A 13,596-nucleotide genomic window follows, 5' to 3' on the forward strand; every position below is an offset into this window, starting at 1 on the left:
TATGTTGCTTAATTTCATGCAAACATGACTATAATAGTTTCGTAAATATATTGTTTCAGACATATGTGGCACAACATAACCATTACCTGATAAATGTATCATTGTAACAGCTCTGCTTTAACCCCAAATTCCCTGTTCATAACACACATTGGCCTACAGTGCATCGTCACCCTTCATACACTCCTGTGGGTCACTGTTGCCTCAAGCCTATACTGAATTAGGATGTATTTTCCACTATGTCTCTGACTTATGATTGTCTTAATGGAAAACAATACTTAATTCATTGAATTCAGTACAGACTTGCTAAAAAACTGAACTACACAGCAGTAGCCTATACCATAAATGACTATAATCAGTGGTGTAGAGGTTGGTGAAGGCTCTACTGTATTCTCCCACTCATTTTCAGTTTCTCAGTTTGAATCCTGAATACTGGCACTGGCTTATCAACATCCCTCTACTGCAAGCGCTTCCCAAACTGCTTTCAGACTCTGTATTATGATGCTTAGTGAGGAGAATTAATGGAAAATACTAGTATTATGGAGTTTAGCATTTATCTCTATGATTTCTAAGCATAACAACATAGATCACTATCCAATGAATAGAGCGTGTCATGATACTTTTCAAGCAATGCTGTTTTCGAAATAATCAGCACATGCACAGTTAATTAATAGAACTGGATTTGCTATTAAATGTTTTGTTGATTGAAGGGATCTAGTGATTACTATTATGATAAGATTGGATTTTGAATGACTGCAAAAACATGGATCACTCAGGACTTATGAGAACATTACAAAGGTTAATCTATCAGATAATGGTATGGCAAAAAAAAAAAAAAAAGGCTCTGTAGTAACTATAACCACATCCATTATAAATGAATTGCTTATTATCAACCCAAATTAGCAACATGCCATTCATTTCAACATTTTCCTGATCCTAGTAAATTATCACATTAGCTGGAACAGAGGTCTATCATTCTCTCCAGTTAAGCCCCAGGTTTCCTGTTTATGCTCATATTTGTCACTGCCCCCTTAAACCTGCACTCATATTATTTTGTGGTATTATCTATGCATAGTTTGACAGATACAGTAGTGCCTGTTGGACAAACAGCATCTCGTTCTATGAGATGAGATGAGACAATGGACAACCATGGACAGTTGCCTTACTGTGTAGGCCTGTATGGTCGGTGATGTAGGGGCTAGTGAAGGCTCTGTTGTTGTTGATCTTCCACCCTGTATATGAGATATTACAATATCAATGTGCTTTCTCATTATTGGAAAAAAAAATCCACATAGTGAATACAGCAAGCCAATACAATACCAATATATTTAAAGCTAACCCAATAATTATTCTCTACTTTATTCCAAACAGGAGAAGCTGAATAGTTGAAAGATGTTGGTCAGGAATAATTGCAGAGCTCCTTGACCTTGGTTGTCTGTGTCTGTGTCCTGCATACTGGGCATCGGCTTATCATCATAGCCTTCTCACAAGAGTGAAGACGTCAACAACAGCAGAGAGTCTGCCGTCCTCACAAGATTTGTCTCAGACTGCTTTCAGACTCTATGTACTTACTGAGTAGAATTAAGTGAAAATATTAGTATTATGTAGTTAGCATGTAGTTTTTCATGCATCTCTATAATTTCTGTGCTACGACAGACCAAACTAAACAGTTGTTTAATGTATACTGTAAAACACCTTGTGAGATACAGTATGTAATTTAAGGTTGCACTACCTTCAACTGCTCCTTGGATCAAATTAAATTTGAAACTTGATAAAAATAAATACCTGTTGATAGACACACATATGAGGCTATACTGTATGCATAATGTAATCTATTGTTGCAAACTGAGAAGTAACTTCCTGGTTTCTTTCAGTTAATAACTTTTAAATCAATTAAAGTTGCAACTGGATTAATATGCTCAACAAGGGGTTGTATAGTTTGTGTTGAAACTGATAGATGTAAGTTATTATTTTATATTATTTGCATATCAATGAAAAAACATTGCATTTTCCATTACTTTGTGAGGTTTTATGATCTCATTTGACTCAGCATCGCATGACCTATCAAAATATGTGATAAAAGGACCAAATTATAACAGCAAAGCTGTGAAATGGCGAATGGACAATGAAACCTAACATTTAAGTGTGCTTGAGGAAGTCATATTTCCCTTTAAAAATACTTCAATAACTTTAATTGATGGGTAAAAGCCATAACGCAAACTGTACAACGATGATCATGTGATGGCCTTTTTCCTCACAAAAACCCTTTTGTTGACTCTTTCTTCATGTTTTTCTTTTATCTAATGTTTGTCTCATCTGCTATTTGGCTAACTGTAACATCCTTCCATGACTGGAACTCGTTGTTCTGTGGAATTTCTTTCTGTAACCAGTTGTTCATGGAAAAAGGTTTAACAATGGATAAATAACTAAAATGTAATCACATATTGCAACACTCTCCGCCATCTAGCCTTCTGTTGTATGTTGTACAAACCCAAAAAATGCACAGTATGTGATAAACACTTTGTAAACTTTTGCTAACACTTGCGATTTGGAGGGATGAACCAGACTATAAAATATGACACCCATTGACTCAAGTAAGAGCGTCCGAATCTCACCTGCACTGGAGTAGAGAGCACATTTCATCTGTCAAAGGGAATCCCACTTAGAGGTGAGTGAATGATTGATATGTGTGCAAAAATATATTGACAAACACACGTGCAGTTACTCTTCAAAATGTTTTTATTTTTTATTTTTGGCCTCTTTCATTTAACTTGATTTTTCGCTTCCTCAGTCAACTGTGATGGAGCTGAAACTGTTGTTTTCCTGTCTGCTGTTACGAGGTGAGTTTCAAATAGGTAATGCATCATTTAAGGTTATCTTTATCAGTGGTTGCATGAAATACTGTGTGAGGTGTGCATCTCACACTTAATAATGTTCAACCAACGTCTCCTAAAATTGAGATCCTTTATCTCAAGATAGTAGCCAGATAATTGAATGAATAAATGTCCTTTCTTGTCTCCAGCGATCCATGATGTCCGGTCCTCTCCCCGGGACTGGACAGCAAACATACCCAAGAAGATTTCTGCCCTGCAAGGGTCCTGTGTGGTTATTCCTTGCACCTACAGATACCCCGACCCCATCCCCATGAAAATCCTTAGCAGGTGGAAGGGATTCTGGATAACCGGAACCAGAATAGTCTCAACTAGTGACCGCAAGTGGCTATTGGCCCGGGAGTACAGACAACGAACCCAATTACTGGGAGATCTAAGATCACTTAACTGCACCATGCGCATAGATGGTGTCAGGCTCAGCGATACCGGCCCTTTCTATTTCAGGATTGCAATGCCAGAGTACAAAAGCTTCTCCTACAAAGACCACAGGGTGTCCATTGATGTTATGCGTGAGTATTATTCCAGATGTCTGAACAAATGTGTAGATTATTCGGATTATTATCGAGGAAATACACCTAAGCAAAAGAACAACCTTTTTAGATTTGATTCATTACATTATGAATCATGTTTGTATAATTTTCAAACCTTTATTTCGAGCAGGCTCTCTACCGGCTCCGTCCCTGTTTCTGTGTGGTGAATTGAAGTTGGATGCTGTGGTATCTGCCTCCTGCTCTGTGTCTTATTCCTGCCCATCTTTTCGCCCTCGTTTCTTCTGGAGTCGCTCTGGAACAACCCAAGTCCATTCAAAGAAGCTGAATAACTGGAAGTGGGAAACAACATCCACCCTAAAATTTCGACTTCTAGCCACTGACCATAACAAGCTTTTAAACTGCTCAGTAATGTACAGAGCAGGGCAGAGGGTGAAGAGCTCCACAGTTATCCAGTTAATAGGTGAGTCCAGAACCTGAAATAATAGGATTATCCCTTTCTACCCTACATGTCAATATCACAAAACAAATGAATTAATATCAAATCATACTGTTTTCTAAAAGTTTACAAACTGCATCACTTAATAAAATGAACTGAATTTGTTGTTTACTGTCCATACAGAAACCCCACTGAATGCCACAGCTGGTCCTGAGCCCACTGTGAAAGAGGGAGACTTTGTGGGGCCCCAGTGATGTTTTACCCTGCAGCAAGAGCCAATCTACTGGGTAGAAACTAAGTCTAATTTTGAAGATCTCTACTGCATTGCCATAAACATAGAAAAACAGAAAATTTCCCAGTATATTGCAACTTCCTGTGAAAGAACAGAAACTGCTGTCTTCTCTTCAACCAATGTCAACTTCACTATCAGTAATTCATGACATATCTGGTGTGCTATCTAATAAATATTACAGTTCACTGCAAATGCTTCTTTCTTAGATTCGATTCGATTTAGATTTATTAGTCTCCGTAGAGAAATTTGTCTTGGACCATCAAAGAAACACTTTCCTGCCTGTCAACATGATTCAATGTATCTAATTAAGATTAAATGCTATTTAAATGCATTCTAGTCTTTGTGTATTTATGTACTATTATAGCTATGTTTGCATGAAAGCAAGAAACACAATAGTGCGGCATCAACCCACATTTACTGCTTGTCATCAGTTTGAACATTTTCCTGATTCAAATGAAGGATTGAATTAGCTGAATACTTAAAAGACCCAGAGGACTGTAGCTTTCTTGCCAGTTAAACCTCAAGTTTCCTGTACATGACACACACTGGCCTACACTGCATCGTCACCCTCCATTCACTCATGTGGGAATGCTATGAAATGGTATCATTGTATTGGAGTCAGAAGGTGGGTTATAAAATGAGGAGAATCTCTCAGTTCTCACTTTATGGTCATTTTGGGGTTCAGGTTAGGATTGGGCTCAGGGTTAGAATCGGGTCTGGTTGAGGCTAGTGTAATGCAATTCAGTGGTTAGGGTTGAGAGGCTATGGTTTGGGTAAATGTGTGCGTGCGTGTGTGTGCGTGCGTGCATGTGTGTGTGTGTGCATGTGTGTGTGATGTGTGATGTGATCTCTTCAGCACTGTTATCTACGGGCCAAAGTGGGGCGAGCAACTTCCCCTCTGTCTTCCTCTCATTTTCACAAGTAACACACTTTCTAGCGGTATAGGGTTTTTTCCAAAATGACCACAGCACAAAGAACAGAACTCTTTTGCTCTTTTAGCTGATGGATTAGTAAATAACATCCGCATGTAGTGCTGCTGTCTTTTGATTCAACATATAAATCATTTTACAATATAGGCTTTCTTGTACTCATTACTTTGTTCAGTGTATCATATGATGTACCAGGTAATTATAATTGATATGAAAGTAACACCTCTCAGGGTGTCTTCAATACAAATGTGTTATGTGGGCGTCCCTCACATCTACAGCTGCCCCACCACACGCCTGAGTAAATCTATCTACAGCGAGGAGTTTCCTGGTTAAGTGGCTGCAGGGTGAAAGAATGACTCAACACACTGAAAAAAGAGGAACACCAAAATTCCACAGTAGTGCAGCTCCATCTTGTTTTCTCTTCTTGATCATATAGTTCAGTCATTTTTTGTAAGGAGTTGTGTCTTCCTGTCTCCTCCTTAGTTTTATACTTAATTAACTGCTCCTCTCCTGGCCTCTATACTCACCATCCGTAGGTTAGTAGACTACATCGTTCTTTCTGACATCTGAACTGGACTTCTGTATGAATTATGGCACAAAAGACAACAAATCCTGTGTTTTTGTAAATGCTGCAACAACATTACACAATTTGTCAGTGTGTTGCGGATGCCCAACCTCCAGCAAGGTTATATGGGCCACTGCACATGCCTCGGTCCCCACTAATTCCTCTAATAGGACAGTCACCACATCTGTAGTTATGCGCAAGTTCAGTGCGAGGTCAGACTTGATATGTTCTGCTCTAATTATCGTGGGAAAGACCTCTATGACTTTGTCACTGATATAGCGGAGCACAAAATGTCCACATTTTAAAATGTCACACTTCTTTTCTGCAATTCAGGAACCAAGCATTTTAAAATTACAACAGCTATATAAAAAATAGATTTCATCATACTCGCATTAGTCATGTTTCACTCTTACCAGTCATGATGATAAAGCATGCCTAATATAGAAGAAACACTAAGGATACACTTTCATGTGTTCATATAATGGTTTAATGGTGATTTTCACAGCTCACTTTTATTGCTATTTGTCAGACAAGTCGTTTGGCTTAAAAGCACTCACAAAAAGTTGGAGTACAGGAACATTGACTTCAGCACTCATAAGTACAATAATAATGGAGATTATTTTATGGCATAAGGGATTTAAGGGAAAATGCGTGTCATAGCATATGTGTGAATGACAGTAAGAAAAACAACAACAAAAACAATGACTATGTCTGAATATTGCTGAGACAAACACACACAGAAAATAGCATATCATTATTTCCACCATTTTCATGGCCCGAATAAACAAACAATCATATCAGGTAGGCAAAAAATACATAAACACAGAAAAGACTGCAGCCTTTTTGTCACTTAATTCCAAGGTTTTCTTGTTGATGTTACACATTGGCGTATACTGCATCATCATCTGCTGCCCATTCAGCCTGTAAAGGAAATAAGACAAATGTATTCTCTCCATTTCATGCATGCAAACATGAGGAAAACCCTGAACACTGAACAAGGCCTTATACATACCTCCATGTTGCCATATACATGATCATTGGTGTAACAGTTAGAAAATGCTCCATCATCACAGTTCTTCATCCCTTTGCTAAGGACAGAGTGCAGAAAATAACAAGGTTTTGCATTAATTAAAAAGAAGCGCAAAGACTGTATACATTTATCGCTATGAGTAAGGCAAGGTAAAGAAAAAGGGGGCTGGGGCAACATTTGGGTAGCACTTTACATTATGATACACAAATTACAGGGTAATAACTGTGTAATTACAGAGAAATGATCAGAAAGTAACTGGTAATTTCTGCTAATAACGAGAAACTATTTTGTTAATATAATGTGTAATTTCTTGGTTAAATGAAGGTAATTTCTGGTGATAACAAATAATTATTAGCATGATAATATTACTACTTTAATGTAGTATAAGTTTTGCAATCATTACTGAATAATTACTATTAATAATAGACATTGGAAGCAAACATTTGACTCTTGTCATTTGATTGTTTTTAAGTTACAGGGAAGCTAATGTTTGCCAAACTGAGGTGAATAGTTGAAACCTTGTTGCCGAGGAATAATTAGGGAGCTCCATAGTTTTGGCTGCATGCATGTCCTGCATATTGGATGTTGGCTCGTCATCACGGCTCCCCCTGCTGCCAGAAAAGTGATGTCCAAGTTAGGACCAGAGGAGAACTGCTCACTCTACTGAAAACTGCTCAAAAGTACTAAAACCTTGTAAGCTGCAACACTGAAATATCATATGGAATCAAATCAAATCTAAACTCTGGCCTCCTGCTCCCATAATGGTTTGTTATGTAATATGCACACATAGGACACATTTCTGCTCATACAAACATATGTGTACTACACACACACACACACACACACACACACACACACACACACAGGTATGTTATTGCTAAAAATGCACCTAATAAAAAGCGAGATCAATCTTCTCCATACATAAAATGAATAAAATGACAAGAAAAGTTTTCTGCACGAACTTACCATTTCTTTCTCACTCCCAAGGCTGTTAAGAATATCACTATAATCACAAATACTGAAACGACGATGGCAATATGAAGACTCGTGATCTTACCTGTCCAAACAGAAACCATATTCACCATCATTTTTCTCTTGACCATATACAATTCATTGTAGCAATTTTGAGACGACATGTTGTGCTAAATATCTCCTTACTGTTAGCAGGAACAGAGAAAGTGAAGGAGGCGTTGCCCTGGCTGTTGTTTGCACGGCAGTGGACAAGCTCTGAGGAGCCCAGATCTCCCTTCAGGATCCCGATGGTAACAATGCTATGTTTATCTGGTTCAGTGCTTTGCAGGACTTTGTCAGGAAGAAAAAACTGGATCATACTGGGAGGCTTGGACTCCGCGATGCACACACAGGTTACCACAGCCGAATCTGAAGAGCAGGAGGAGCCAGCCTTAATCTCAGGTGGGTCTGTAGGGACATGAAATGATAATAGCAGATTGAATGATGCAGTTAGCGTATTCATCAAATTCTCTTCTTTACTTCTTAGTATCTCTACTCAAAATTGTTTATTTCGAGATTCATTTAATTGTTTACCAGAGGTGTGACCAAGTCAACTTTGCTGGAGTCCCAAGTCATTCTCAAGTCTTGAGGCACAAGTCTCAAGTCAAGTCTCAAGTCTAAATGTAGAACACCAAGTCAAGTCCAAGTCAAGTCCATGTCATTATGTCAAGTCTCAAGTCTAAATATGGAACACCAAGTCAAGTCAGAAAAAAATTCCAGTCCAGTATCAATTTTATATCAGAAAGAAAACAAAATATCAAGAACTTTTCAATGCAATATTGTTTTAGTAGTATAAAAACTTGGTAAGTGCATCATGAGTTTGATTCCTATAATCAGTTTCAAATAAATTCAATGATTCCATATAAATTCAGAAAGCAGAATTTAAATTCAATCATCTGGTGGAACAAATCTCATCACTTTCAAGTAATTTACACAAACACAAGATCTTTTGTCAAGACTTTAGAAACCTTTTCAAGTCATCAAAGCTCAAGTCAAAGTCAAATCCCAAGTCACCAGAACCCACGTCAAGTCAAGTCTCAAGTCTTCTCTTCATGCACCAAGTCAAGTCTCAAGTCTTCTCTTCATACACCAAGTCAAGTCTCAAGTCTTCTCTTCATACACCAAGTCAAGTCTCAAGCAGTTTGAGTCCAAGTCGTGTGACTCGAGTCCCCACCTCTGTTGTTTACTTACACAGCACATTGAGCTGCACTGGGCTTGACTTGCCCTGTCCTTCTGTGTTGATGGCAGTGCAGTAGAGGGCACCTGTGTGTCTGGAGACATTCGCCAGTGTGTAGAGGGGTCCGCTGTACAGCAGAGCACCGCTGTCGTCATGCCACTGGTATCCATGTGCAGCAGGGTAAGCCTCACTGGAGCATCTCAGCTGCACAGCCTCTCCCTCCCTCACACTTGACTTGTAGTCAACCTTGACATTCACTGGGGCGTCTGCATGGAGAGGGACACAATTAGTGTGTAATACCATGGCAGTAATTGTGTTATGGGCTGAAAGATGATGAAAAGAACTTGCACACTGGCTATGAAAGGAACAATCCAAAATAGAGACTTACTGATGCTAAAAAAAGAAAAATATTTATTTACATGACGTGCTGAAGTGCAAAAAATGTGATAGGATAACAAAAAAAGGTGCACCAACAAAAGAAAATGTTTCAGTTTGCACCATCTTCAGTTCTCCTGGAGTTATTCAGGAGAACTTAACCTTTTTTGTTATTCTATCACATTTTTTGCACTTGAGCACGTCATGTAAATAAATATTTTTCATTTCTTTTGCATCAGTAAGTCTCTATTTGGGATTATTACTTTCATAGCCAGTGTGCGAGTTCTTTTCATCATCTTTCAGCCCATATGCTTTTTGGAACCTACGCACACATGTTGTTTTGCACACATGTCCAGTGAGTATTTTAGTCTGTTACAAGGCAGTGTTAGAGCTGGTTTAGGGAAGTACAGCACATAAGCAAAACACTACATCTCCAAAAATATATGTGCAGCGACGGAGGGGCCGAAAGGCCGAAAATAACATGGCAGAGAGCCATGAAGGAGACTGCAACAATCCAGGTGCATGATGGAGACGGACAGAAAATGACAGAATTTGAGAGACTGATGCTGTCCTACATGCCAGCCAGTGTAAGTGAGAGTGAGTGACAACATGAGGCTACACAATTTTTTCCTGTGCAGATGAATACGTGATGACTTTAAATCCTCTGACAATGACTTGACCTGACTCACAGAAGCTGCAGAAGTTAATTTTACTGTATATGACTCGATTTGTCTGGTTAGAAGCTATCGGAAGAAAAGTCTGTCTCGTCTGTCAGGTGTGAATGCCAGTGCAGCTTAACCCAACGTGTAACAGATCGCCATCGTAAAATGTATCACTCAAAACGCCTGCCTCTCTGTTTGCTCTTTCGACCTCAGTGCATTCTAAAGGTTTGCAGCCTTTATTATTTAAGGAATATACACCTAACTTACATTTTACTTTGAGGACCATGGAGCTGTTCATGCTCTGCCCTCCCCTGTATGTTACGGTGCATTCTAAAAACTTGTTGTGATCAGCGCGGGTGGGATGAAAGGTCAGCGATGATCTTGCTTCCCACTGGCCGCTGTCAAGCCTCGTTGATTGTAAATTTGGTTTTCCAGAGTGACTCCAGGTGAAGACGGGGGGATTGGAGGGGCAGGAGTGAGACGCAGAGCAGGAGGCAGACACAGTTTCACCCAGCGGTACCTCGTTCACATGCATAGTGATCGGTTCTGGAGAGCCTATGACAACAGAAAAGGTCATGATGTTATATAACGATATTGTATATCAGCATTTCACCTATATTTGGTTTGCCAATGGTGCCAAATTGACCTGTGAAATTAAGGGAGATTTTCCAGCATATAGGAACAAACTCATAGCACTGTTGTGTCTTTTGGTGGCTATGCTGGCCTTTTACTTGTTTGGATATCACAGAATCTTTTAGATTTCCACTGGGTTCTTGAAGTGGTCCCCTGGTTTATAGTTTGTAATATACTTAGTTTGTAACATGTAAAATTAGAGGTAAAACTCCCCTTAATAAAGTGATCTTAAATGCAATGAGCCAAGTGAGATGCAGAAGTCATTTTGGCTAAAATAAAGACATATTATTTCTGAAAAAGAAAGACATCTCTTGATTTTATTCCCAGGCAGTCTGGTGGTCAAATAGCATTGATGTCACATGTTGTTGTTATCCTTTTGCATCAAAGTTAAACACAGTTACCAATTTGATTTGTAACTGTAATATTGTTAGGGGAAACCCTGCCTTAGGTTATAGTTGAATCCTTACCTATCCAATACAAGGCAACCGAAATAACTGAAATAAAGCATAGTGGGAAACCCTGCTGTATTGTTAAAGAATGTCATTACCAATGATTATTAATCTTACTCACTAACCATTGTAATGGAGACTTGATTGAGTGTATAAATGTAATATTATTACTATTGAAATTGAAATTGTAATTCAATACACTACTCGTTACTGGGAAAATTACTGTAGGATGTTAACTGACCACTGACCAGTACAAATAATTAGCGGAAAGACTGATTAACTATAAACAATAATTGCTCAGAAATGCAGGAGATTAACAGCAGTCATCATGGTAAAAGTGAGAATCGTTACAAAAATGGGAGTGTTGACAGGTATCCAGTCGTAACCCTGCTGTATTGTATTTTTTTTTTTTAAGATTTATTTTAGGCATTTTATGCTTTATTGATAGAGACAGTGTGAGAGAGAGACAGGAAGGCATGGGAGAGAGAGAGGGGAGGACATGCAGCAAATGGTACGCGCTCTACTCAGTGAGCCACCGGGGCGTCCCACCCTGCTGTATTGTTAAAGAGTTTGATTATCAATGATTATTAATCTTACTTACTAGTCATTGTAATGGAGACCTCCTTATCAAGATAGGAAAATTTATCATAGCCTTCCATTTCAATCCTGAAATGGAAAGGCCCTGTGTCAGTTGATTGGAGGGGATCTATCTTCAATGAACAGCTCTTCTTGCTGAGATCTCCAACCAGCGCTGCCCGATTCCTGTACTGTTGCATCATTTTAGCTTCAACTGGGTGGTAGATAATATGATTTGTCTTCTCAGTCCAAATCCCAGTGAATGCAGTGACCTTCCTCCCTGGGTCTGGGTAGTTAAATGAACAGGGAATCACCACACAGGATCCCAGCAGGCCTTTAACTGAGGAAGGCACCTCGGCGGTCCAAGACGAGGCATCAGCTTGAATAACTGGAATAAAGCAAAGAGGCAAATGTAATCAACTGAGACAAAGAGAGAGCTAGCGAAAAGAAAAAGAGGAGAAAGAGACAGGGAGAAGGAGAATATGAAAAGGCTACATCCACTTAGGAAACACAGTCTTACTGGAAAATCTACCTTGTGTTGGAACAAAAAAAGGATACAGCCGAGGAGCCAATTAAAGTTCTGCCTACCAAAAAAACATGAAAAACTAAGTGCACGTACTGCATGTTTTAGGTCTATGTTTTAGAGCACTTCTTATCAGCAATACAAGATTATAGTTGCATATACAAAGTATGTACCATACCTGTTAAACCAAGGCACAGAAAAAAGAGTGGTCTTTGTACAGGATTCATCTTGCCTCTCAGGTCAGATCTGCAGATAAAGTGACACATAAAGTGATAAACCAGCAGCACAGATCAGTTTTCACAGTCAGTTTCCTTTAACAAGAAATGAATCGTCTAGTTTCCATTCCACCCTAGTACACTACACACCAACTGTAATATATGTGAAACTTGTCTTTCCTCTAATGAGCCTTTCAAAAGTCCAAGTGGACATTTACATTTACAACATTTACTATTTTACATTTTTACATTTTTACAATTTTACATTTTTACATTTACAGTTCACTTTTTACAGTCTTGTTTTTCTCACCTATTCTCTTCCAACTCGTATATTTTTCACGGTTTACTGTCTACATGCACTCCTGAGCATGTCTAATTAGGTTTACTATTATATTGAATTATTTTTGTCTCAAGTCAGCCCTGTATCTGAGATTTCAAGCGTTGGTGGCAATGGAATTTATATCACAGTCTGTGGCATCCTGCTCTCGCTTCCTTTTTCAGATAAACAGTAATGTGATGTCTTTATTTTAGCCATCATGACTTCTCCAATTTTATTTTTGTGGGGCATGTCAACTATTTCATGCAAGGCGAGGCCTCTTCAACCCATTTCCAGCAGTCCTGATCAAAGCCCTATTAACTAATCACACTGATAATGGGCCATTCACCAGTAATACTCTGCTGGGTTCACTGGCTCTGATGAATGACCCATATCAACCTGAAACACTGTGGCTGTAAAGTGATGCTTATTATGCACTACTTTGCTTGGCAGTGGGTGTAGTCCTAATTTTACTACAGTTTTCATTATTGTTTTTTTTTTTAATAAGAAATAAGTGTTACCTTGGAGTTGTTTTTATTTTTTCATAGTTTATTACGTGCTCAAGAGAAGAGAAACCACAAGTATCAGACTAAACCTCAGAGAATCCCCCCTCCCCACCCTCCCACCCCCAGACACACACACACACACACACACACACACACACACACACACATACACACCCCATGAGCACCTAAAAAGCACAAGCTTATTTTCTTGAAATATACTTCAAGTTAGCTACATTAGCTATTTACTACTGATGCAAGAATTGATTTTTTTTTATATATCTTGAAATAAACTTGATAAGACAGAATACAAGAATGCAATATACAAATTATATAATAATAATAATAATAATAGAAATTGTTAACAAAGCTTTCATTTTAGAGACATTATGATTAAATGATTATACAGCAAGTGTTGGTTGAAAGCAATTGTTTTGTAAATGCATTTAAATAAAAATAAACACAAAAATTAAAAATTATATTTATCTTAAATTAGCATGTGATTATCACAACACCACAAGTATG

At 38.5% G+C, this 13,596-nt stretch overlaps 2 protein-coding genes across 2 annotated transcripts; one reads left to right on the plus strand and one right to left on the minus strand.

Annotated features, from left to right (window-relative positions):
* The first annotated feature begins 2,572 nt into the window (after nt 1-2,572).
* Nucleotides 2,573-4,069, plus strand: LOC144541925 (myeloid cell surface antigen CD33-like). Its single transcript, XM_078287098.1, has 4 exons — nt 2,573-2,591; nt 3,020-3,397; nt 3,549-3,839; nt 3,999-4,069. Exons 1-4 carry the CDS (start codon nt 2,573-2,575, stop codon nt 4,067-4,069), a joined length of 759 nt encoding a protein of 252 aa, XP_078143224.1.
* Nucleotides 4,070-6,088: 2,019 nt separating this feature from the next.
* LOC139912342 (sialic acid-binding Ig-like lectin 13) lies at nt 6,089-12,271 on the minus strand. The gene is made up of 9 exons (XM_071900116.2): nt 12,216-12,271; nt 11,540-11,902; nt 10,124-10,411; nt 8,834-9,085; nt 7,790-8,050; nt 7,598-7,688; nt 7,150-7,242; nt 6,614-6,689; nt 6,089-6,522 (listed from the first exon to the last, which is right to left on the minus strand). Exons 1-9 carry the CDS (start codon nt 12,262-12,264, stop codon nt 6,478-6,480), a joined length of 1,518 nt encoding a protein of 505 aa, XP_071756217.1. The 5' UTR covers nt 12,265-12,271; the 3' UTR covers nt 6,089-6,477.
* Between the last annotated feature and the right edge of the window lie 1,325 nt (nt 12,272-13,596).

Source organism: Centroberyx gerrardi, chromosome 12 (genome assembly GCF_048128805.1).
Source record: "Centroberyx gerrardi isolate f3 chromosome 12, fCenGer3.hap1.cur.20231027, whole genome shotgun sequence".
Lineage (NCBI taxonomy): Eukaryota > Metazoa > Chordata > Actinopteri > Beryciformes > Berycidae > Centroberyx > Centroberyx gerrardi.